Source organism: Ambystoma mexicanum, chromosome 8 (genome assembly GCF_040938575.1).
Source record: "Ambystoma mexicanum isolate Mex_15411 chromosome 8, UKY_AmexF1_1, whole genome shotgun sequence".
NCBI lineage: Eukaryota > Metazoa > Chordata > Amphibia > Caudata > Ambystomatidae > Ambystoma > Ambystoma mexicanum.
In genome coordinates, this window is record NC_090929.1 from 1,080,433,833 (window position 1) to 1,080,460,967 (window position 27,135).

At 47.0% G+C, this 27,135-nt stretch overlaps 1 protein-coding gene across 6 annotated transcripts in view; it reads left to right on the forward strand.

Annotated features, from left to right (window-relative positions):
• UBR4 (ubiquitin protein ligase E3 component n-recognin 4) overlaps positions 1-27,135 on the forward strand; it is a 2,945,062-nt gene that overhangs the window by 1,049,214 nt on the left and 1,868,713 nt on the right. For all 6 annotated transcript variants that reach the window (XM_069611069.1, XM_069611071.1, XM_069611072.1 and 3 more), the window contains exons 35-36: positions 10,047-10,238; positions 10,492-10,562. In XM_069611069.1, the coding sequence (XP_069467170.1) occupies positions 10,047-10,238; positions 10,492-10,562 (263 nt within the window). The remainder of the gene's footprint in view (positions 1-10,046; positions 10,239-10,491; positions 10,563-27,135) is intronic.

Consider the following 27,135-nt stretch of genomic DNA (forward strand, 5'->3'; position numbering starts at 1 on the left):
TTGCAAGCTATAGTAATGTTTAGTGGGGCCTACTACAGGATGGCCTTCAGGAAATTCCAGAGCCTACCCGATCAAACCTGCTGACAGTTGTGGCTGAAGGCAGCCCGGTTACCCAGAATATCCTGAAAAACACTCTGGACTCTGCCGAAACCGCAGGGCGCTCCCTTGCCCAAGGGACCCTGCTCAAGCGACACGCCTGGCTGAAATATTCTGCGTTCAAATCAGAAACACAAGCCTCCTTAATAAGCCTGTGGAGGACGCCAACCTCTTCGGAAAGGCCATCAATGTTGCCGTGGAAACTGTAAAAAAAAAGGAGCACGAGACACTAAAGTCACTTAACCAGATCTCGGCTAAGCCCTTTAACCAGCGCGGTAGCCCTAACACCCGCTGCTCCTTTCGTGGCCAATCCTTCTCCCGTTCTCCACATGTTCAATATGGCTCAATAGGTTCCAACTGGTCCTCTGGCAATTTTCATTATCAACAACAAGGTTCTCCTCTGGGTAAGGGCAGTTCCTCCGACCACCCTGCTCCCACCCACCAAAGAGCAGACTCCTTTCACCAGAACACCTGAGCATCCTGCTGTAAGAAGTTCAGGTCCTGCTGGAAAAGGGCTCCATCAAAGTCTCCCCCCTTTTTAGGACTGATTTTCTATACTCTGGCCTGGTGGACAGATGTATTGAAGGCTAACCTATAAACCTATATTGTGATAGGGACAACTCTGGGAAGCTGTAGCCAAACCAGTTCAGGTAGCAGGGATAGGCTGTCTAGGCTAAGTTCTTCAGAGGTGGTGAGCTTTTAAAGGGTCCACAATGAGTTCACACAATGGTAATCACAGATTACACTTGGACAGGATGTATAAAAATACAATTACCATTAATTGGCCAAACGCAGTATAGAACAGAGGTCTTCAAACTGTGGGGCGCGCCCCCCAGGGGGGCGCCAGAGCCCAGCATGAAAATGTTATATATATATATATATATATATATATATGTTTTTTTTTTTTGTTTTGTTTTTTTTTTTAGTTTGGAAGAAATGGGAAGGGCCAGCTCACATGGTCAGACTGGACCATAAAACGGTCTTAGGCACCAATGGAAAAAATGGCCAGCAGTTGCAAATGGATATTCAGTCCTTTAGTCACAGACTAAGTAGTACCCAAGGGGTTGTTTTTTGTTCAAATGTAAACAAATTGTGATATTTAAAGAATATTTATTCAGCAACAATGGTCAAAACTACTAGCTGCATAGTGAAGTAACTCCTCAAACTGGCCCACATTGGCCAAAAAAAATGCCCATTTTGACTGGCCTACACTAGCATTTTTGGCACGGTCATCGCCCTATTTCCCAATAGGCCAGTCCAAGCCTGCCATAATGGGTGAGGGGGCGTCACCCATTGGCAACCTCATCCATTATGGAGGAGCCAGCCCAGTGAAACACTGTGCACTTCTTCAGCTGCTTTTTACAGCTGAGGGAGTGCTCCTGGGCTGGCTGAACTGTCGAAGGGAAACACTGTTTGCCTTTGACAGTTCATTTCCCCAGCCGCACATGATCACTGAGCCATGCAACACTGGGGGTGTTTTGCTTCGCCAGCCTTGCATAGCTCATTGGAAATGCCGGCTGGGGCACTGCATGTATGTATGTGCGAGGGGGTGCTCCTGCACCTCCTCGCACATAAGGACAGAGCAACCTGGAGCGGGGCATTTTAGCAACCATGCGCAGGCCCCTGCAGAAGGTCGTGTGTATGCTTGTGTTATGGGACTGTGGTGGGAGCAGGATGGGCGGCAGCACTGGGATAGTGGTGGGAGTAGGGTGGGGACGGCACCCAAAAGTTCATAGCGATTTCTACATACTGTCCATCTGGCACTTTTGGGCGGGGCCGGCCTGCCCAAACTTTGCTCATGGGGGGCCCAGGCCAAAAAAGTTTGAAGACCACTGCTATAGAACAATGACTTCTGGCAAGTACAGTTAGATAAAATAGATTACATATATACATTCACTTTTCAAAGGGCATAATATACATCACAAACTCCTGGAAAGGTAAGGTTATATTATGCACTTTTAGGTCCACAGAGAATGATCTCTAACTTAAAATGTCCAGTCCTAAGTTGTCTGGGGCCTTTTGCCCAATAGTTCAGGTAAAGTTCCACAGATTCTTTGAGGCAGGAAAAAATCCATGTAAGGTCTCTGGGGTCCAGTGAAAGGTTCTGATTGTAGTGTACAAGTTGAACTAGCCCCAACTTTCAGAAGTCTTGTGCCAGCAAGCAATGGTAATGCCAAACTATTAGAATAAAGTTTACTATAAGCCCATAGACTTATAATGGGAGTTTAGGGGTAGGTAAGAATCACTGTAACTTACCCCCCGTACACAGATTCTTTCCCAGACTTGGCAGGACAAAGGAAGAGGGTCTGAGGTTGCTTTTCCTGTCGAAAGTCGCAGTCCTCGATTCGCAGGAGTTGCAGGTTCTAGCTGATCTCCGGTTGGTGTCTTTCACTGTTGCAAGGACTCTCGAAAGAAGAATGCAGCAAAACTCGTTGCAGGACCCCTGTCAGGACTGGACTCTGGTCAGGTAAGCAATTTTGGGTTATTAGTCACCAGAGCACTGCGACGCAAAGGGACTCAATTGCTGCGGTGAGGCTTTCCCGCCTATCTCGGGTCCCCTTGATGCTAGGACGCCGTGTTTTCGCAGAGGTGCGTCTTGTAGGGCCAGCTGCAGATCCCCAAAGTTCCAGGTCCATGCACGGAACAGCAACGTCAGCAGCACGGTAGCCCAAACTCGGAGCTGGTCAGCCACCGGATGGTCCCAGGGCACTTCCAAAGACTCTTCTTTGCAGTGTACCGAGCAGACGTCAGGAATGGATGGTCCCTCCACTGCCAGGGTCGCATCCCTTTCGCAGGACTGCTAAAGCAAGCAACTACCTTAGAAAATGCATTAAAGAACACCAATTTTCACATCCTCAATAGTGCTCGCACTCACATTAAAGGTCATACCCTTGATTGGGTTGTGGCTAGCAACCTTGTCGTTAATACAGCGGTCCTCTCTCCATGTATCTGGTCTGACTACCATCATATCTCTTTTACAGTTTCTATTCCAACCCCACTTCCTAAACTATTCAACCTGCAGAAAACCGTGAAAAAACAGAACTTCAGGAAAGTTACAGAGCTAGATTTGAAAGACTGCCTGCATTGTATTATGTCTGCTACATCTGACTTGGATTCTCCTTCTATTCTTACTGACACTTTCAACACTCGTATGCTCTCTATAGTGAATAGAGTGGCCCTGATTAGGAATAAGCTGGTCAGAGACAACCCTTCCCATCAGAAATGGTTTACATAAGATCTGTGCCAAATGAAAATTGGAAATCTTCAGGCCGAGTCCAAATGGCTTTAAATGCTCTTCCATTTACAACAAAAATCAATGGGAAGACTCTAGAGAGAGCCTATTCTACAGTTATTCATGAAGCTTAAAAAAACATTTATAACCAACAAATTGAGGAAGCTAATAACCGCTCTAAAAAGCTATTTCAGATTGTTACTCTTTAGTAAAGCTTGGTGCCCTTTCCATAGCTATAGTCCCCACAGACCAAATCTGTTCTGACATATAGTGCGCCTTTAATTCTAAGTTAGATAAGGCACAGGCTAAAATCAGATTTAAACTACTGGCTGGAAAATTCCCTTCCTTCTGTGCCCCTCCGGCCCCCCGATTAATATGTCAGAATGTATGGTCAGTGTTGCTCCTGTCTTTCTCGCAGATATGATGGCTACCCTCTCCACCATCCCACCTAACCTTATCCTAGATCATAAGGATATCTTTGCTCCTTTCCTGACGAGATTTGTCAACTCTTCTTTTTCTAATAATCAAGTTCCTGATTCTACAAAAAAAAAGCCACCATCATCCCTGTTGATTAAAAAGCTAGGACTTGACCCTAATGACCTAGGTAACTTTCGTCCCATTACCAACTGCCACTTTTTTCTTAAGGTACTTGATAAACGTGCCACTAATCATATACAAGCATTTGTCGGGAAATCTAATATCCCGCACCAAGATAGTCTGGCTTCAGACCTCGTCACAGTACAGAGACTGCTTTGGTAGAACTACAGACATACATGTGGAAAATCTGATATTGGTCACTCTGGCATGTTGGTCCTTTCAAACTTCTCAGCAGTTTTTGATCTCCTCGATCATGATCAACACCTGCTTGTATTAGAGAAACAGGGCCGTTGCAACGCTGATTCTTTTCTATGGGTGAAATTGTTCCTTCAGAATCGCACATCACGGGTATGTTGTGTGAGGCTACCTCTCCCTTCTCCCCCATTTCCCATGGGGTTCCTCAGGGAGCATGTATGTCCAACCCTTCTGTTATGTGTTGGATGAGATTGGAGTGTTTTTCTCAAACTATGCTGATGACACCCAGCTAGTACTTGAGTTATCAGGGGACTATGCCAAGGACGCAAGCCGTTTTCAGACCACCTATCTCCACATTGACACCTGGATGAGTAAGAACTGGATATGTCTAAATAGGGATAAGACTGAGCTGCTGGTCTTTGGTACCAAGCATGCGCGAGTAAAATTACATTTTAGCTATCGATCATTTTCTATCCATGGCTGTCCAATACCTGTCTCAGAGTGTTACGATGCTGGGCTTCTATCTCGACTTGCTGCTCAGTGCAGATGCTCACATCAATCAGACAGTAAAGAATGGATCACACTATCTCTGGCTGCTGAGAAACCTGTGCCCTTTCTTGTCTGCGTCCAATTGCTCTTATATTGCCTGTGCGGTGATCCTGTCTAGATTAGACTACGGTAATGCTCTGTTAGTCGGAGCTAATAAGAAAAACATTCAGGCTGTGCAAATCCTTCAAAATGATGCAGTCTGCATTATTGCTAAGAAATCTAGAAGAGAGCATATCTTGGATAGCCGGAGAGACCTTTATTGGCTCTGTTATCGCTCGACTAGAATTTAAGGCTGCTGCACGAACTCACAGAGCGCTATATGGCACCGCTCCAGTCTATATTAAGGATCTGATCTCCCTTTATGAGCACCAAGGAAACTGCGCTCAGCCACTTTGGCGTTGGTAAAAATGACCAAATGCTCTTGCCAACTCCTTGGGACGAGCCTTCCCTGTCAGGGCTGCTAAGATCTGGAATGTCCTGCCCCTGGAGCTTAGGATGATAAAGGAATACAATTTTTTTAAATCGTAAACTGAAGACTGCTCTATTCATCTAAAATAAAGTTCTATCTTGAACTAATGCTGTTTTCTCTGCTTGCTGGTCTATCCTGGGCACTTGTCTTGTTCCTATATGTTGCCCTTTGTGTTTGTGCGCCTTGATGCCTTCGGCCCCCTATAAATCAATTAAATAAAATAAAGATCTTCATCAAGACAGGGCTCCTCCAGCACAACAGTGGTTGGTAGCCAGGTCTCCTTCCAGCTGGTCTCCGGTGTCTTTGCAGGTCTCGGAGCTGGATAGAAGTCTTGGCTTCATCAGGTTTCTCCAGGATCTCTCAGGAATGGGTGCAGGGGTCCCTCTTCTTATCCTAAAAGCCAGGTAAGAGCAGCTGCCCTCACTAGCCAATGACAGGACTAACACACACGCACACATCCCTCCCCCCTGGTGGTCCAATCGGGACCACTGGCGGGAACACGTATGCATATGACTCAGGTACACTGAAACCAGTTTGTGAATTGGGACTAGACTGTCCCAGCCCACATCCTGCCAGCAAACACACACAGCGTTCCTACACTCTTTTTTTTCAGCCTTAGTACGCACTATACACATTTTCAAATAGTCTGCCAAAAGCTCTTCTTTCTCGGGCACTGGAAGTCCTTGTAAGGATTTTCCCGGCCTGACACGCTAGGAAAAAGGCTATAGAACAAGATGGCAAAAGGACAAGCGAAAAATCTCGTGACACGCCATGTTTGAACAGTAACCACACGAGCCATATGTGGTTAGGCTGAAACGAAAAATCCCAAAAAGTGGGAAAAAGTCACTGCTGCAACCAGATTATCCTTTTATCACACTTAGAGTAACCAAAAATCCTCTGAGTGTTAGTCTAGGGCAAAGCAAAAGGTGTACCCCATTGTACTGCAGTGTAAGCTGCTTTGTACAATGATAAGTTACCACAGATGATACAAAAGTAACCAAAAGTAGTAACACAGTAATACGACTGAGGGAAACAATGTTTCCCAGTACTGACAGTCTGAAGGATATGTCAGTTTCCCCATAACATAGGAGCAAAAGCCAGTGCAGTGAAGCTTAAGGATTCACTGCACTGCAGCAAGAGCAGGTCAGCATCAAAAATAAAAGCAAACCGTTTCGGGGGTTCCATAAGGATGGAAGGAAAGGTACAGTAAAGGCAAATCTTTCCTATCACTCCTTCTCCAGGTAAACAAGGGTAACTATTCAGTATACTTCGTTGTATCCAAAAAGGATCCCACCATGCACCCTGTTCTAGACCTGCAAAGTGTGTCAAAACTCAAGATTCAGGATGACAACCCTTCAGGAAGTAATCCCACTGCTGCAACAGGGGGATTGCATGGCTGCATTGGACATGAAAGATGCAAACTTTCATATTTCAATGTTGCCAGAGCACAGAAAGTACCGCAGGTTCATGATAGAGGACACCCACTATCAGTTCAAGGTTCTCACCTTTGGCATTGCCTCAGCCCCAAGGGTGTTCACAAAGGTACTGGCGGTACTGGCAGCTCACCTCTACAGGCAGTTCATCCCAGTCTATCCCTACCTCGACTGGCTCATAACAGGATTCGTATGGAACATGCCAGACAAATATCCAGAGTATGGTAGATCTCCTCTTCTACCTATGATTCTCTATTAACTAAAAGAAATCCAGCTTGATTCCCAGCCAAGGGAAACAGTTTCTGGGGGCTCTAATTTTGTCAGAAGACGGGCTTGTCTTCCCCTCCAACGAGAGGGTACAAAGTATGCTGTTCCTTACTATGAAGCCTATCACCGGGTGACAGTACACAAGGCCATGCGGCTGCTGGGTATGATGGCTTCCTGCGTCTTCCTAGTTCCTCATGCTCGTTTGCGCATGCGCCCCATGCAAGAGTGGCTCTCGAGCCAATGTAGTCAGGCCAGCGGGACAATATAATGGTTGTCTCGACAGTCCTCATTCAGTCTCTGCAGTGGTGGACAAGGGGAAAAACATCTGCAGGGAAAAACTTTCACCACCCCCACAGTAGAAGCCACTCTCACCACAGATGCATCTCTGTCTGGGTGGAGGGCTCACCTCCTTCAACAGACAGCGCACGGTTGTCTCCAGCAGTAGCGTCCAATCACATCAACCTGTTGGAACTGCAAGCAGTGTTCAAGGCCCTGAAGTCTTTCCAGACCCACAACCAGGGGAAGCCCATTCTAGTCCTCATGGATGGTACCACAGCCATGTACTACTTGAACAAACAAGGGGGCACTCACTTTCTAGGGCTAAACCAGAATATCTGGAAGTGGGCACTCAAACACAAGATGTTCCCCCTCTCACAAAATGTTCCAGGGGAACTGAATCTTCTGGCAGACGTGCTTAGCAGAGACCTCCCCCTACCCGTAGAGCACGAGTGGCGGCTACAAGAGGACATTTTACTCAACGTCTTTGCAGAATGGGGCTTCCCAGGGATCGACCTGTTCGACACTCTAGAAAACGTCCAATGCCCAGGCTACGCCTCCAGATACCCACAGAACCGCTCCGAGGAGCACGGTTTCTGGATAACATGGTCCTGAAGATTTGTTTACGCTGCCCCCCCAATTCCCCTTCTCAACAGAATAGTGCACAAGATGCACCAAGAACCAGTCACAATGATCCTGGTGGCCCCTATGTGGGCCTGCCAGCCTTGGTTCTCCCTTCTCATGACAATGACAGTCTCACCCCCCAGGAAACTGCCATGCCCTTACAACATGCAAGCCCAAGATCAGGGACTAACACTACATCCATGCCCCCAAACACTGAATTTAGCAGCCTGGCTCCTGAGTTCATAGAGTTTGGGCACCTTCAACTCCCCCAGAGATGCATAGACATACTCAGGGAGGCACGGAAATCTACCACCAGACATTGCTACTCCAGTAAGTGGAAGCGCTTTGTTACTTTGTCAATTCTATTGATTGCTCTCCTAAAGACATTGTCTTTTACCTAATTCACCTGTTAGATTCAGGACTAGTTTTCAGTTCTCTAAAGGTCAACTTAGCCGCTCTTTCCGGATACACCACATCCCAGAGGATTCATGGTGGAAGATTCCTTTGATTAAAGCTTTTATGGAGGGGTTAAAGAGATGTTATCGCCCTATCTCCAACCCAGCTCCCGGATGGGACCTGAATGTGGTCCTTACCAGACTAATGGGAACACCCTTTGAACCATTGCACAAGGCTAGCTTTAAGGCACTCCCCTATAAGGAGAGTTAGTTGACTGGTGGCCCTTTCAGTTTAGGATCCCTTCGTTACGATTCACAAGGACAAGCTGGTTTTGCGCACACACCTACGCTCTGCGCCCACATTTTTCTCAAAGTTCCATGTAAACCAGTCCATAGAACTGCCCACCTTCTTCCAAAACCCCACTAACGTGGCAGAAAGGAGCCTCCACACACTAGGTGTGAGGAGAGTGGTAATTTACTATCTGGAAAAGATGAAGCCACTAAGAAAAACAAACCAGTTCTTCATATCAGTGGCAGCTGGTGGAAATAGCTGACTTGGAGACAGGGTGCCCATCTCTAAGTGGATCGTAAAATGCATCACACTGTGTAAAACTCTTGCCACGAGAGATCTACCCTTCACGCCTAGAGGTCACATGACTCGGGGCACAGGAACTACCATAGCTTTTATTACAAATGTTCCTCTAGATTTCATTTGCACAGCAGCAACCTGGAGTTCTGTGCACACTTTCACACAACACTACTGCCTAGATACACACTCTAGGTCTGATTCTCAGGTGGGCCAAGCAGTGCCAAGACATCTCTTTGCTACTGTTCCTTCACACATCCCACCACCATGTCTGGGTACTGCTCACTACTCCGTGCACAGCATGCGATTCTAAACAGTTCGAAAAGCATCAGAAGACATACATTGCTCACCGTACTCGTATTTCTGATGATTGTATCTGCTTAGATTCACATGCGCCCACCCTTCCTCCCCTCTTGGAGTAGAAGGAACATAGACTTCTTACACCATCTCTTTTCTGTACTCACTCATGCACAGTAAATGCTCCCTTACGGCAGGAAAAAACAACCAGTGGGACCTCGACACGTGAAGGATTTTGTGTACACAACACATTACGTTTGGGATAGTGTTCCAGTCAAGCCCATGTCGACGGCCTCTTTCGATCTTCGAAAAAAAGATGCAATACTCCGTGATTACCACTAATGTCGGACGATATGCACATAATCAGATACAATCATCAGAAATATGATTACAGTGAGTAATGTATGTCTTCCCAGTATTGATAGTGTAAAGCACTGATCAATTTCCGCAAAAAATGAGCAAAAGGCAAGAGAAGTGAGCTTCACTGCCCTTCGAAAATTCAGTACAGGTTTAAAAACAGAGCAAAAGGAATTGGGGTCCATAGGCACATTGGAGGGAAAGTTGGAAAAGAGAAATCTTTACTAACACTTACATTTTTTTTTGCCTGCCTTCACATTGTAAGTGCTGAACCATTCATATGCTTAATGTACACGGAAAGCTAATATTTCCAGTCACATAATGTAGCCTAAAGGTAAATGTTGTCTGTCTCACATTTTAAATCTTTTCTGGTTGCCAAATTTGGAGCCCTACATACTGTAGCACCTTTTACATAAGTTTGTCCTGACAGTGTGCAGGCATCACCCAAACGATACGCCACAGTGTAGATCGTAGCAATGTGTCTTCAGGCCAGCACATGCATTGGGTAGCATGTCCTGTCACTGTAAATGCAGATATGTTTTTTCCACACGTTTTACATGCAGAGCTGTGAGTCAGCTACTTTCACATCCATACAATAGTGCCAAATGACTTTGACTTTTTCTTGAAGTAAAGCTTATTAGTTTACTTGTTTCTTTTTCACCCTTATTCCCAGCATGTGACCATACTTGAGTGCACCTGTCATATAGTGACCTATCTCGCTGACGTCACCAATGCTCTGAGTCAGAGTGGTGGTCAAGGACCCAGCCACCTGCCCATAGATGGGGAGGAGCGCACCATTGAGATGGACTCAGACTGGGTTGAAGAGCTTGCAGTTGAGGAGGATGACTCGCAGGCTGAAGATTCGGTAAGCACCTGTGAAAAGGTAAAACCTAAAAATTACACAAGTCTGGGAACATGCATTTATTTTTGTACACACTATCAAAACACTGTCACAAACTTCCAGAAGAATCCCACACACTCTGCTCGGTTTTCTTTGAATTGGATCAAGGACATTTAGTCACATTCACTCTGTGTGGCAATCTTTAAAGCTGCATGATTTTTCCTCACCTTACATCTCAGTATCTTGTACTCTTGCTAAAGTGCCTTTTTTGTTTTAGGATGAAGACTCGCTATGCAACAAGCTTTGCACATTCACCATTACACAGAAGGAATTCATGAACCAACACTGGTGAGTTTTGTCCAAACATCAGTTGCCCATCTTTGTGGCATCTACATGTTTTCTGTGATTAGGCAATGCACCCGAACAGCAAGGATGGAGTAATATATTTATATGGGAAGCCTTCTGTCAGGTGAATGACTACACACAGATAATTGTTAGAGAAATATGGCAATATATAAAGGTAAACCGTGAGAATTGAAAACGTAAGTCTACCCATAGAACAGCTCACAGTAGAGGAGTGATATATTGCTTGGGCATGATCAGTGGAGTTGTTGCAAGGATGCCCCAGAGGGTATAAAACCCCACCTCCCCGAAAAGTTCCACTTCTACACTCCCAAAGTGCTTTATTCTGAACTTCTTGAGCTGTATAGGCTTTATACTGGGTCTATAGTTACTGTTTTCAGTGCACAGATTTCCCACTTAACTGATTAGTTTTTCCTGCTTCATTAATTAAAACTGTTTTACTGTGTAAAACGTGGGTGATCTCACCTAAGATCACTGATTGTGTCCAAATATGTGTAGATTGTATGTTTTAGTACCAACTGCTTGACTTTTACCATACCTGATTAGAGTTCAAGCCTGATAAGTTATTATATTTTTGTACTTCTTTTTTGATGGTCTTGTTTGAGTGCTCTTTTGAGTTAATCCAACACAGAGCACTCCAATCAAGCAACTCAGGAGGTATACTATTTCTTCAAACTCTCAGCAAGTAAATGAAAGCCAGGAAGCTATCATTAAAACACGCCATCAATATTACAGGCCGGCGATAGTGACCCTGTAGTTATAGTTAAGTTGACTATCCCATAGGAAGAGTAAAGAACAGACGTTGTATGAAGAAAATGTTTTGGGAGACTTATACCTTTGGTGCTGTTTGCTGAATTCAGACGAAACTTTGCCAAAAATACATTGACCTGACTCTGAAATTGTTAACTGAGTTTGGCGCGGTTTCATCAAGGGGTGTGAGGGGGACAAAGTTGTGGGTGGGGGGGGGGGGTAAGAGTGGTGATGTCCCAAACTTTTTTCAAAATCTGGATAGACTTGAATGGGAAACAAATTGTGCTCATGGCTTCAGCCTGGACAGCTAGACGGATATGCACCAAACGTGCACGAGGAGTGGCGACCTAGTCTCAAAAGCATGATTTCACACAGCAGGTGGTAATCTGGGTAATAGATTTTTAAAAAATTGGCAAAAATTAGTTACAAATATTTTGTGATCTCTTGGTTGAGTCTGCAGCTCACTGCCTGACTGTGTCCGCAGATACCTCTGGACCAATCGGGGAAATCGCGTAACGTTCGTGGACATTGTGTAATGGCCTGATTGGTCAATTAAGAAAGGGGAGGTGCATCAAAACGTTTAAAATGGACGGTATGTTTGGATTCCCGAACTACGGCCATTGTCCACTAACGTAGCAATGAAACTAAATTTGAAAACACATTACTTTTGTCTCAGAAATGAAACCATGGCTGGGACGGTGAAAGGTAGTAAGAATGGGGTACAATATGTTGAGAAAAGGCCAAAAATCTGGTGTTTTTTTTTCTTCCCAAGTACATGAACATCTCTGTTTGGGGACTTGGCTGTAGTGTGTGTGTGTGTGTGTGTGTGTTTGTATGTATGTATGTATATATTTCTGAGGCTTGTGGAATCTGCTTAGATCACATGCTGTGCATAGGCCAACATCTAGTGGAAGCTGCAGAGTATTACAGTTGTTTTCGAAACTCAAAAAGGGGCGTCGACAGGGCGTGCCAGTAATACTATCCCTAGTGTGACGTCCACTGTACCCATGATCCCTCTTGCGTCGAGGTCTAGTAAAATGTCAGGCCCCAAAAAGACGGCTACACACTCCTCTGGGCCCCAGGGTGCGGAATAACACCATAAGAAATCCTCTAGGACCCCTCATAGGGACAAGAGCCCTACTAGGGACAGCTCTTCACAAGAGGGTATTTTATCCAAGCCCATAGAGAAAACTAAAGAGACTAGGCCTGGGGTGCACAAAATACAGCCCGCGGGCCAAATGCGGCCCTCCATCCCGCGAAATGCGGCCCACCAACAGTGTTTACTTTTATAATGAGATACTGCCCACTTCAAGCAGTTGGCTGCATTTCATTACATAAGTAAAATGATGACGGGGACTGTCTGCACCTCTACCCAAAGCGGCTATTAACATGATCTTTATATCCTTTACAATGTATGCCCTCCCTCCTTTGTTTAGAATTAAAAGCAGTCTGATTGAGGGGGGCGGGAGGGGTAGGGGGTGCATACATGGTAATGGAGATAAAGATACGGTTAATAGTCACTAATTATCAAAAGACGGGGAGCCAGCAGTCTCCCTTGTGTATTATTTATTGTGCGCCAATGTAGGCCATTTAACCTATGCAGTCCAGTTCACTGATGTCTCAATAGAGAGGCAACATTAGAATCTTCAGAAGCGAACGGGAACTAAAAATCAGAGGGCTTGGGGGGGGGGGGGGGCTCGAGAACACACCTTGGTGCACCCCTTTACAATCACATGCCAAGGCGCGCTGTAAGGGGGTTGCCATGACCCCACAGCAACCCAAAAAATAAATGGGACACGGCGCAAAGCAATAGCACCTGTTTTAAAACAGAAGTGAGAAGCGTATTTCTTTATTACGTAGTAATTTGAAAGTGGAACTGTTTGTGCCGCATGAACTAAAACATGGCATTGGGTGCCAGGCGGCCGCGTGCTTGGCACTTTGGTCCATGGAGGGCTTGTCTCAAATGATCAGTACTTATTGCCCATTGTGCAGTGGGCTACATCTCTGCCCCAAGCCTATTTGAGCTTTGCCCCCATGTTACATGCAGTGTACGTTTTTACCCTTCTTAATGGGTAAACAAAAGCAATACATTTGATAAAAACAAGGCCAATAAAAAACAATCATTGCAAGAATTGCGATTTGAATCCAGCTTCTGCGGGTGCCAGCCTTTCCGATGCGTCCAACCCCCGTCACAACCAGTGCTGTGGCCGAGGCTGGCAGAGACGCGCACAGGTGGTCAAATGTCATGACCTAGCTCAGTAAGATCCTGCGCATTGGCAGCAGGCATTGCATCCAGTGCTACCCACCTGCAGAGGTGCCCAATGCATCCAAACCCTGTCACAACCAGTGCTGTGGCAAAGACTGGCAGAAGCGTGCGCAGGTGGTCACACGTCATGCCCTAGCTCAGTAGGATCCTGCGCATTGGCAGCAGGCATTGCATCCAGTGCTACCCACTTGCAGAGGTGCCCAATGCATTCAAAACCTGTCAGAACCAGCGGTTTGGGTCTGTATGGGTATGTATGCATGGTGTATGCTTGTTAGTCTGTATGCTGGGGTGGGGGTGGCGGGGTTCAGGTCTGTATGTGTATGTATGCATGGTGCATGCTTGGTAGTCTGTATAGTTTTGGTTAGGGAGTGGGGGCCACGGGGCATAGTGTTTGGTTGGGTGTGGGAGGCATGGGGCATAGTGTTTGGTTGTGGAGTGGTGGCCATGGGGCATAGTGTTTGGTTGGGGAGTGGGGGCAATTGGGCACAGTGTTTGGTTGGGGGTGGGAGCCATGGGGCATAGTGTTTGGGGGACATGGGGCACAGTGTTTGGTTGGGGAGTGGGGACATGGGGCATAGTGTTTGGTTGGGGCCATGGAGCATAGTGTTTGGTTGAGGGGTGGTGGCCATGGGGCATATTGTTTGGTGGGGGGAAATGGAGCATAGTGTCACACTCCAAGAGTGAACCCAATAATAAAGCTAAAACAGGCACAATTAGGAGATGAACATCCTTTACTTTTTATGGAAACCTGACTCAACGAAGTCCAAACTCCTCTTTGCCAACCCAAACAGCAAAGTATAGCAGTCCTAAAAATAACAATGTCCAATCAAGGGTCAATAAAATATATATACTTTAATTAAAGACGATATGCTATAACTAAATAGAAATAAACAACAATGGAAAATGTGTAGTATAAAATGTAAGTTTGAAATACAAATAGTTACACCTCAAAAACGTATTCTTTTTCCATGTGCTTAATGAAAGGGAGGGGGGGGTTGAAAAAGCCGCCTGCCACGCCATGACCCGTCGCGCATACCACCCCACCCACAATTACCTTTCGGCCCACTATAGGCTTCACGTAAGGTACTGTCAGCCCTCTGTCAAAATCGGTTGTGCACCCCTGCTCTAGGCCAAAGCTTATTCCTCCTACTAATGAGGACATGGGTATTCCCGACACTGTAATCCCAAATTCAAAGGATTGTTTTTTGTAAGATATATGCGAATAATGACCTTCATGGCAAATTTCTTAGAAATAAAATCCAGATTACCTTCAAAGCTTTCAAACCACCTCTCCCACCTCAGCCCCTTCTGGCTCTCAACCCCCTACCAAGAAGGCTTGTTCTGAGGTCTCCACACAGGGCAGAATTATAGATCTATATGACCCTGAAATAGATCCAGAAGACCAGGATGATCTTTCATTTGTGGAAACATCTGACCCTCAATTTATTGATGGGGACACAGACAAACTTTATAATGGGGACGATGAGGACCCAAACCAGGAGGCAAACATGTATTCCATAGATTAGATTGTCCTATTAATCAGGACCCTGCAATGGTAGATTCCCCTGTAGACAATCAACCCCTCCTCAACGAAGTCTTAACCAAAGCAGCAGAACATTTCTGCATTGACACAGAAGAGGTACAGGAGGACAGATTTCCCTGAACAATTGTTGGGAGACAAGAAGAGACAGTAGGGCAGTTTTATCCCACTGCTGAAGTCTATGCAACGTAGAATCCAACCTTGTTTGGAGGCACCAAATCTAACACGGACTGTTAACCCGCGTGTTGAAAAACTGTTCAAGCCTGCACCCTCATACCCCCTATACACTTTCAGCAAGTTACAACTGCCATAAGTGGGAGGAGGTTTCCGCGCTACTCTCATCGAACCTGAGCCACTTAAATCTCAATTAGCTCACGTGGCAGCAGACGGAAGAGCTGTGTCTACTTGTCTCCAAGTCAAATTTTGACGCGGCTGATTATGCAGAGAGAGTTATCGTAGAGGGCACTATTATAAAGAGACACGCATGGCTTCGCCAAACAGGCTTCAGGCCAGAAACACAGGCCACCTTAATTAATATACCAGTGGAACCTTATATGCTCTTCGGCAAGGCTGTAGAAGATGCACTTAAGACAACAAAGGATGAGTATGACACTCTAAAGTCCTTAGGTCAGCTTACGAACAAGCCCACGGGGCAGAGGTAACAGCAGTTTTTGCCACTTTCAGGCCCAAAACTCTGAGGGGGGGGGGGGGGGAATCAGGATACAACCAAGGCCAAGGTTCCTATGGCAACAACCAAGGACAAACCTTTCAAGGATATCCCAGAGGACAACGTAGAGGTCGTGGTAATCTGGGCAGGGGACCAGCTCGAGGTGGGACCCCACCTCCGAGCAAGTGACATTCCGCTTCAGGTACCCTCACATGCATCTCCAGTAGGATGACGCATTTCCAACTTCACCAAGGCATGGGAGTGTATCACCTCGGACAGATGGGTGCCGTCCACGGTAGCAAGGGGCTACTGCATCGAATTTCTTCAATGTCCTCGCGATCACCCCCCGAGACAAAAGGTCCACTCAGAGGAACATCAGCAGATCTTTCTAGAAGAAATAACAGCACTTCTATTAAAGGACGCCATAGAAGTGATCCTAGCCAACCAAGTAAACGGGGGTATTTATGCAACTTCCTTGTGCCAAAAAAAGATCTAACTATGCGCCCAGTATTAGATTTGAGGCCTGCAACCAAGTATACTCCAAGAGTATTCACCCAGGTTTACGGACTCACCCTAGGTTCTCACGTAAGTTAATTTCCAAATACCATGTTAACCAGTCTATTGAGCTACCGGCTTTCTTCCAGGAACCCCAAAGCTCTGCTGAGGTAAAACTCCACACACTAGATGTGAGGAGGGCGGTCCTCGACTACGTAGACAAGACCAGACCACTAAGAAAAACAGATCAACTGTTTGTCTCCATAGCGCCAGGCAGAGGAGACCGCATCTCTAAAAATGCCATCTCTAGGTGGATAGTGGGATGTATCCAACTGTGCTATTCCCTTTCAAATAAAACACTGCCTTTTACGCCATCGGCCCACTCCACAAGAGGTACTGGAGCCACTCTGGCTTTCATTGCAAATGTCCCCTTAGACAGTATTTGCAAAGCACCTACATGGAGCTCTATACATACTTTCACTCAGCACTACTGCATTGACACTCATTTCAAGACAGATACACAAGTGGGACAAGTGGTTCTAAGACATTTATTTGCTCATGAACCTTCTCGCATCCCACCTCCCTTTCCACTGCTCGCTAATCTTTGCACAGCATGTGATCTAAGCAGATTCCACAAGCCTCAGAAGGGATACATTACTCACCGTAATTGTATTTCTGATGCTTGTATCTGCTTAGATTTGCATGCGACCCACCCTTCCTCCCCTCGGAGAGAAGGCGCATGAATGCTTATGAGCTTGTCGATACGTATCTGCTTGGATACAAATGTACTCACTCTACACCTCATGTAATAAAAATAACAATCTGAGGGACCTCGACGCATGAGGGATCATGGGTACAGTGGACGTCACACTAGGGATAGTATTGCTGGCATGCCCTGTCGACATCCCTTTGAGTTTCGAAAACAACTGTAATACTCTGCTGCTTCCACTAGATGTCGGCCTATGCCCAGCATGTGAATCTTAGCAGATACAAGCATCAGAAATACAATTACGGTGAGTAATGTATCATATATATATTTATTTGAGACTTGTTGAATCTGCTTAGATCACGTGCTGTGCATAGGCCGATATCTAGTGGATGCTGTGGAGTATTACCGTTGTTTTCGAAACTCGTAAAGGGATGTCAACGGGGCGTGCCAGTAATACTATCCCTAATGACGTCCACTGTACCCATGACCCTTCACGCGTCGAGATCCCTCGGATTGTTTTTTTCCACCATCACAGACGGACGCTTATAGCAGAGTTCCTCTTTCGGCTTATCAGCATTTATTATTGAAAGTTAACGATAGTTCTTCTTATCCTTTATAATCACTGACTATCGAGACACCGGACGCCTGTGAAGAAGTAGAAAAAACTTTCGAAAGACTCCGTCGACGGATCCGTTACGACCCTGAAAGGCCGCTACGGGCTTCGGCCCACGCAGTAGGTCCTTTTAGAATGTATATCCCCCTTTTCGTACACTACATTTGCCTTGCTACCGTTTCATTCCGTTATGGGCAGGACCCCCTTAAAATTTTGCCCCAAGTGCAACAAGAAATTCCAGGGGGTTGATAAACACCTTGTCTGTAGCCTCTTTCTCCTGCGAGACCACGTCGAGGGTTCTCGTCGAGCGTGCAGACTTTGAAGGACCGATCAACTAAACGTTGGGCCCACTACACCAGGCAACTCGAGGCCATCGAAGTAGAGGGTGCCTTCAGCGACGGCAGCAACGCTGCAGTGTCAGAAGGCGAAGGCGACAGGATTACTCTGGTTTCCCTGGCAAAGCCCCCTGACTCCAACAGACAGTCCGGCGGCACTGTTACGGGGACAACAACAGCAGGTGGCGGAAGTCTGACACTACCCCCCACACCAAACACACAACCCACCACCGAGACTCGACACACGTGTCGAGCAAACGGCAAAGCATGGCGTCTAGGGAAAGGTCATTGATTCTTTGTCCTCTGGGCACTCCAGATCAAGATCACCTCATGACAAATCCAGACTGTCCAAAGACAGATCAGACGACGTGGATAAAGATATTACCAAAGATTGCGAATCAGATGACGAGACTTCGGGAAGGCCCGTAGCTGAAATTCGACGTCCCTCGTCGAAATCAGTAAAAACGCCCATACACGCGGGACTGTCCTATTAATAGAAAAGCATGTCCCAAAGGAGTCTAGTAAGAGTTTTTCCAAGACCCCTCATGGAAATAAATCACATAAGGCCCCTCACAAGAGTAAGAACCTCAGGTACAGGATTCCCTATCTTTAGCACTAAAGAAAAATGCCATGCCTCCCACCCACTCCAGAAGATTTGGGTCTCTCACTTCAACAAAAAATGTATTCTAGTTCTGCCCAATGGTCATCTGAGGATATAGATGGGGTCATGAGTAGAATGTCGTTCATGGCTAATTTTTGTGGAAAAGTCCCTAACTACTTCACAAGTCTTCACTCCATTCCTCCCACAACATTGCCTTCTGGGTCTCTAAACCCGGTTCAATCCCCTGCTAAAAGGTCTTGCCCTAGCGAGCCAGCGCAAGATCCCATTATCATTGAACTATATGACCCCAACTCTGATCATGAGGATCTATATAGTCAGGAGGCCGCCAACCCTTATGTTCATAATGAGGACTATGAGGGTGACCCAGATACTGTCTTGTACAACATCGTCTCCCCAGTGGATAATGATCCCCCCCCCCACCCCCCTGTGGTAGAATTACCCATAGATAATCAGCCTCTTTTAAACGAAGTACTCATTAAAGCGGCCGAGCACTTCCAAATATCTACTCAAGAAGCTCCGCAGGACAAGGATTTCGTTGATGAGATCTTGGGAGATAAGAAGGTTATCTCTCATTTGATTCCCCTACTAAAATCTGTCCAGTGAAAGGTACAGCCCTTGCTAGAGTCACCACATCAGACACGGGTAGTGAACCCCCGGCATAGAAAAACTTTTCAGGCTTGCCCCATCTGACCTGCTGTACATCAGGGGTCAACTAAAACCTGACTCGTTACTACAAAAAGGAAAAGGGCAGGTACTCCTAGCCTCCTCTGAGGCTCCTCCAGACAAGGAAAGTAAGAGGCTATACGCTATGGGCAGAAAGGTTGCCTCTTCACTGCTTTCCAGATCAGAATAGCTAATAACTCTACTCTATTAGCCAGTTTCAATTGCCATGAATGGGACGAGGTCTCAACATTACTCTCCCCAACCCCGGAACTCCTCGTCTCAATTAGCACTGACGACTTCAGAAGGAAGTGCAGTTTCCAGCTGCTTGCATAAGAGCAGTTATGACACTGCAGACAAAGCTGGCAGAATCATAGCTGAGGGTACCATTATTAAGCATCACGCCTGGTTACTCCAATCAGGGTTTAAACCAGAGACGCAGGCTACTCTCATTAACATGCCCGTCGAGCCCAATGTTCTCTTTGGCAAGGCCGTCGAGGACGCCTTAAATATGGCAAAGGAAGAATGACAAACTGATGTCATTGGGACAATTGACCAATAAACCTTCTGGCCAAAGGGGAAACAGCAATTCTCGTCGCTTACGCTGACAATTTTTCCAGAGGGGTTCCAGCTATAACCAAGGTCAGGAAACAGCGTGGTGGAATAATCAAGGTCAAGCCTCTCAGAATTACCAAAGAGGGCCGTGCAGATCACGCGGTCGGGGAAGGGGTCCCTCCTCCAGAGGTGGTACCCCACCTCAGAAACAGTGACATCCTGCTTCAGGTGCCCTCTCATTCCTCTCCAGTAGGAGGGCGCATTTCCAACTTCACCCAAGCATGGGAGCGAATCACCTCATACAGATGGGTGCTGTCCACCGTAGCAGGCGGATATTGTATAGAGCTCCTCGAGCGAGCCTAGAAGCACACCCCCCTCCAAAGAAAACCAGTACATCCTCCTTGAGGAAATCGCCATGCTTCTCCTAATGGACGCCATAGAAATCGCCCCGGCTAGCCAGGTAAACAAGGGTATCTATTCAACTTACTTGTGCCAAAGAAAGATCTAACCATGTGCCCAGTATTAGATTTGCGCCCTGCAAACAAATGTGTCAAGCCACAAAAGTTCAGCATGACTACTGTACAAGAGGTAATCCCTCCACTAAAAAAGGGGGGATTACATGGCAACACTGGATATGAAAGATCCCTTTTTTCATATTTCAATGTTCCCAGCGCACCAAAGTTTCTTGCGTTTCAAGATAACGAACCAACACTACCAATTCAAGGTGCTGCCCTTCGGAATAGCATCTACTCCAAGGGTATTCACAAAGGTACTGGCGGTGGTGGCAGCACACCTGCGCAGGGAAGCAATCCCAGTATACCCTTACATAGACAACTGGCTGATTACAGGGGAGTCTGCCCTTATTTTCAGGCAAAACATTCAAAGAACTATTAACCTCTTTTAATTGGGCTTCTCCATCAATGAGAAAAAATCAAGCCTAGTGCCAAGCACAACCAAACCGTTCCTAGGAGCTGTTATAAACGAACAAGAAGGGTTGGTCTTTCCGTCAGTGGAAAGAGTCCAAAACCTGTTACTGCAAATACTGCATTATCAGGCCGGCTCCCAGATAAGGGTGCGCAGAGCTATGCGTTTGCTAGGCATGATGGCATCTTGCATTTACCTGGTACTTCACGCGTGCCTGCGCATGCGACCCATGCAGGAGTGGTTGGCGAAATAGTGGTCTCAGGCAAGTGGTCAGTGGGACAATCTAGTGGTCGTTTCGCCAACACTAGTACAAAATCTTCGCTGGTGGACAAGGGAAAATATGTTGAGGTAGAAGCCCTTCTACGATCCGGAAGTACAGGTGATTGTCAAAACAGACACCTCACTCGCGGGGTGTAGGGCTCATTACCTTCACCACACAGCTCATGGTCTGTGTTCTTGTGCGGCGGCACAGAACCACATCAATCTGCTAGAGCTGCTGGCAGTATTCAAAGCAGTATTCAAAGCCCTTCAGGCATCTGAAATTCACCTAGCTAGCCAATCGGTCCAGGTCCTGAAAGACAGCACTACAGCGATGTTTTACATCAACAAACGGGGGGGGCACACGTTCTCCAAATCTGTCCAGGCTTGCACTGCAAATTTGGAAATGGGCACTCAAACTGAAGATATTCCTATCGTCGCAGCACGTTCCAGGGAAACTCCACTCTCTGACAGACTCATTGAGCAGAAGTCACCTACCAGAAGAGCCTCAGGGGCAACTACACGCAGAGGTCGTAGAACACCTCTTCTCCCAATGGGGTTTCCCCACAATAGACTTGTTCGCTACAAGCGAAAACAGTCAATGCTCAGACTTCGCGTCCAGATTCCCCCAGCCAGGCTCCAAAGGGAACACCCTTTGGATGAACTGGTCAGGGAAATTTGCTTATGCACCCCCCCCCCCCCCACACCTCTCATGAGGAAGGTGGTAAACAAGATCCACAAGGAACAAGTGAAGCTCATCCTAGTTGCTCCTATGTGGGCAAGACAACCCTGGTATCCACATCTGCGCAAACTGGCGATGTGCGATCCCATCAAGCTCCCTGCCTGACAATTGTGCTCACTCTGCACGGGGGGGGGGCTAACAGTGCACCCTCAACCTCACTCAATGAACTTGGCACCATGGCTCCTGAAGTCATAGAGTTTGGACCTCTTAATCTACCACAGAGGTGTGTGGATGTCTTGAAAGAAGCAAAAAAAGCCTAACACTAGGCACTGTTATTGCGACAAGTGGAGGAGATTTGTAATTTGGTGCCAGTCTAAACAAATTAACCCCAGGAATGTACTCCATTCCCACATTCTAACTTGTATGCTCCACTTGCTAGACTGTTCTTGCACAGGTTCCTTCTTTCTCCTGAATCATTCTTCGTGGATTCTTATGCTTATAGGTGGTGGGTCCCACGCCTGAAGGTCGTATGTTCTTCTTTTGGTGTCTAGATCATCGTTGGTTTTGTTTCTCTGTGGGAACAGATTCTTATAGTGTGGTGAAAAAGAAGATTCATACTTATTGGGTTGTTTTGCCTTGCCTCACTGGTTCTCCTTCCTGAAACGAACACCAGGAGTTCCTACCTATGGGCCCTGAGTTGGTGAGTTGTTAAAGAAATGCACCCTCCGAGTTCGCCATGGTCCTAATTCTGTACCTTCCTGGCAACCCCATTTCTCCATTGCTCCATTTCTCCATTGCATTGCATTGCATTTTGCGCTGAATTCTGCTCTTTTTGTCTTCTAATTGTGCTGCCGTGACCTGACCCCCTAGCATTGGATTTCTTCTTTGAGGTCCCCACGTGTGTTGGCTGCTTTCTTCTTACTACCTGTAGGGAGGAACTGGGACTTATCTGGTGTGGTAGATCAAAATCTGGATAGAAACAGGATGGCATTTTTACATAATGTTTCTTTATTAGAAAACACAAAGACCTAAGCTGTCCCTAGACCTAAGATTATCTGCCCTACTCCTTAAAGGAAAACCTAAACTGGTGCTATCAGCTTGTCTTACAAAACAAGAAAAGGCCTCTGTCCGGAATCCTATGCTAACCTGATTTCTGTCTCTACCACTGTAAAAGAAAAACATACGCTCAACAAAGGTACAATTAGGGCCCTTGCCCAAACAAAATAATGGTGACTGCTTTCTGGCCCACCACCCTGGTGTCTCTTAATCAAAAGGGGCTCCTTGCCCAGATGTACAGTTAAGTCGAGCACACTGAATTTCTCTTCAACCTTTCTCTCCTTGGGTTTGTTGTCAGTCTATGGTATGTTTTCCCTCTGGTGATACTAGGTTTTTATCTCAGGCTCTTCTTTCCCACTTGCGGACTCCTGCCTCATATCCCCACTCTGTGTGTGCTCCTTGCTTCCCCACCAAGGAAACATCTGGCGTTTTCTCCAGGTGTGCACTGTGAGAAACCAGTTGTCCCACCTGCTGGTCCTTGGGGGGGGGGGGGGGGGGGGGGACATTATGGGGGGAGGAAATCTGTCATCCAGGTGGCCAGGACATGCCCATCGCTTTTGGGTCCAGTTCCTGGGGGTGGGCCAGTGCGGGAGGATCACCTGGGTGAGGGGTTTTTGGGGAGTGGGATACCGGATGGCGAGATGCGGTATCCCTCCCCCTTGTAACACCTTTACCCCATCCTACCAGGTAGGATGAGTGGGAACTTAATGCCGCCCACCCCCCTTTCCCTGCACAAACACTTCTACATGGACAGCCCGCTCTGGGAGAAAACATTCACACCCGAGCAGTGTACCTGACATATCTCTCTACTATGGTCAGGTAAAGTCAGGAAATTACTGACAATCACACTCACACCTGACTTCCATTAAACTTTCCCACACGGATAGAAGGCGGAGCACGAGAGCACACTCTGAGCGAGGCAAAGCACATGAAGGAACAGCAGTTTCGAGTCGGCAGCTGATCAAGGGGAAAAAGACGGCAAACCAAGAAGGGTTCGCAAGGAGGGGAATTGCCTTGACCTTTTCGGCAAGAAACTGTTACTTTCAAGAAACCTTTGAATCAGAAAGGGCAAGTCCTGGAAACCAGTCTGAAGAATCCTGCATTGTGTGTCGGAGATGCAGAGTCCCTCCTGCGTAACTGACCAAGGCGGGGCGGAGCAGCAGCTGCCTGGGGTATCGTCCTTGGCTCCAAGAACAAAGAAGCACTAGAGAGATCAAAACAGCCGGTGAGTTGGGGAATCTGATGCAAGACCGGTCTGTGTTGAAGTCCATGTTGCAAGCAGCAACATTGTATAAGGAGCGCTGAAACAACCATTGTTAAAAGCGTGTGATGAAAGACGTGAGTAAATCTAAAAGTGCTGATGAATGTTTGAAATTGAGAAGGAAAGATACGATACCGTTAACTGATCCGGCACCGTGAATGTGCTCAAGCAAAGGTTTCTGTAAGGTATCCCACCAAGCAATGATAGAAACTAAAGTAGAAGATTGATCAGAACATTGTGTTAAGTGAATCGAGGTGCTCCTGCGACTGTTTAAGCTAAACCCATCGCACATTTGAAAGTCTTTGATTCTGATATCAAGAGGAAACAGTAGAAAGTGAGATTACATGGTCCGAGCCCGAACGAGGGAGACCAAATGTGAATATTGTGATAAAGGGATCCGTGCCCGAATGAGGGGATCTATGATCTGAGCTCAAATGAGGGAGACAAAGTGTAAACAGTGTGGTAGAAAGAGGGTACAACCCTGAAGGAGGGAGACCCATGGTGAACACTGGAAGCAAGAACTTGTGCATGTGAATATCCTGCTAAAAGTGGAACTTTGATATTTGTTTGTTTTGGCAGGCCCCGTGCAGTAAGAGACGGTTATTGGAAAATAAGCTTTGGCAGAAAGCCCTGATGGCTGTGCCTTGAACTGTATCCTCGAAGGTCGAGAAGCCCAGAGTGTGTGAGAAACTCGAACGTGTAGCCATGCCCCGTGCTGAAAATGTGGTGGAGGGAAGCTAACTGCTTAACCGTCCTGACATTATTTCTTGAACACTTTTTCTTTATGCATACATAATTGTCCCACACCCTTTTTAGAAGTAAGGATTGGCAATAGGTTTATTAGTATAGGCCCTTTTATTTGAACAGAAACTCGACTAGGACTGCGTTATTTAATGTTTATAGCTTGCTCCCATCCTTAGATTTAGGTTAGATCGGTGTTCAACCAACCCATTGAACTGTGATCACTTGTCTGTCTTTACTGTTTGATACCATGCCTTCCTTACATCACCACCTGTTCTTTACCCCACCTCAGGGTTTCGGTCCTCTCCCCTCGCTTTGGGATCTCGTTCCTCTCACCCTGTATCACATTGTTCAGTAATGTCTTCTTCCTCGGATGTAAACTCTGTCTCCCCTCCTTCCTCCTCACCTTTAAACTTTGGTTTGGTATCTCTCATCTTCTTGCTCCTCAAGGATGGCTTTTCTTTTGTTTTTAGAAGATAGGGACGGCCACGGAAGGACGCCATAGTGCCACTAGAATAGTGGGCTGTGGATGAATCCCCGTGCTTGTCTGTAAAGGGGGAAAAAGTCTGAGGCATAAAAAACCCAACACAGGATTGGATGGCAGTCGGAGACAGTTCCAACGAGAAGCAGGTGTACGGAGACTCCGAAGACAGGAAGGGCACGTCCAATCCGAAAGTGGACCGAACAGCAAGTAAGCCAGGGGAAAATCAGAGAACCACGGTAAGTCAGAGAGGCGAACAGGATGTAAGGAAAAATGAGAAGGGCAGCTGCGAAACAACTCAGGAGAATGGCAAAAATGAAAGAGGAGCGGGGAACCAGCCAGCGAAGCGGCAAGAAAGGGAGAAAACCAGGAGGAAGTGGAAAGAATGGCAGTAGGAACCGCAAGGGAAATAACACAGAGCGTTACCAACACAGGGAAGCCTAACGTTGCAACGCGTCAGTAAGACGGAAGTGAAAGGCTAAATACTTCTGGGACTGACGCGACTACAACGACTAGACCGGCAAGGCGCGTTGAGAAAAGAACGTGCTGGAACATCTAATGGCGGCCACTTTTCCAGCGGTCCCAGATACGCCACTTGCTCTATCGCATGACACCCTGCCCTGGGGGGTCTTGTTCGCCTCGCCCTGCCCTGGGGGGGGGTCTTGTTCGCCTCGCCCTGCCCTGGGGGGGGGTCTTGTTCGCCTCGCCCTGCCCTGGGGGGGGTCTTGTTTGTCTCGCCCTGCCCTGAGGGGGGGGGAGGTCTTGTTTGTCTCGCCCTGCCCTGGTTTTTGGTCCCCTTCACCCTGCCTTGGTTGTGGGGGGAGGGTAATCTTGTCACTCTCAACCTATCTTGGGGACAAGGGGGGGGTGACATTTATTCTCCAGCATGGGGGTCTAGTATGGATTCACATGCTCATGAATATTCCCCGTCGTCAGGCTGGGAATGCTCAGTAAAGAAAAAAATCAGTTTAATTTCTGAACTGTCTTTCTCCTAACAACCAATCACTGAGCTCTGAGTCATACTGCCCCCAGCCAATGACTACCCTGCACCTAAGCCCCTCCTCAGGCAGCCATCTTCAGATTTTTATTGCACGTTCAAGTGTTGGGAGTCCTTGTGCTTGGCTCTCGAGCTTTTACTGCGTTTTTCCCTTTTTGGAAGAGTTTTACTCTATTTTTCAGTCAATCGAGCCTTGTGCTCCATCGATCATCCTTCTGATTAACGGGGACCCGTTTTTCGGATTCTTCAGCGCCCCTCAAGGGCGGATTTTGTCAAATTACTTCATGGAAGATTCTTCAGGCCTACATCGCGTGGATCATGTCAGAAGAGGAGGAGGATTCCCCTTCCCTTTTCAAGCTCTGTTCCAACTGCGGTTTGCGGAATGTTTACGTGGACAACAGACATTCCTAGTGCCTGTACTGGCTATACCCAACGCATGAGGCGGAGGATGGTGCGTTTTTCCGTGAACTCTCGAAACACATGTTGAAGGATCGGCGTAAAAGGCTGGAGGAGTGACTGAAGGCCAAGACCTCCGCACCGGGTGGTTCCCCGGAGCATGCCTCTCCTGGATCTGGGAAAACAGAGCCAGCTTCTTAATCCTTTGAGAGCGCACCACCTGCGGGGTTCCAACAAAAGGCCAAGCACTGCGAGTCCGCTGCCGTTGGGAGCACCATTGCGGCGGGCTCCTCGTCGGCCAGGGCGCGTTCCACATCCACAGCTGCATCAGTCTCCAGTCAACGCTCTCGATCTTCTAAAGGTGGCCCCGGAGACTACCAAGGAGAAGACTAAACTGGGGATGTTTCTGTCCTACCCTCTGCGGAGAAGACAGAGCTTCCAACCTGACCCCTAAGGAGAAGGCTAAGCACGACAAGGGGCCTGGCCTGACCATGATGGCCCAAGTGCACCAGACGAAGGCGGCTCATTACATCGAGGTGGTGGTAGCATC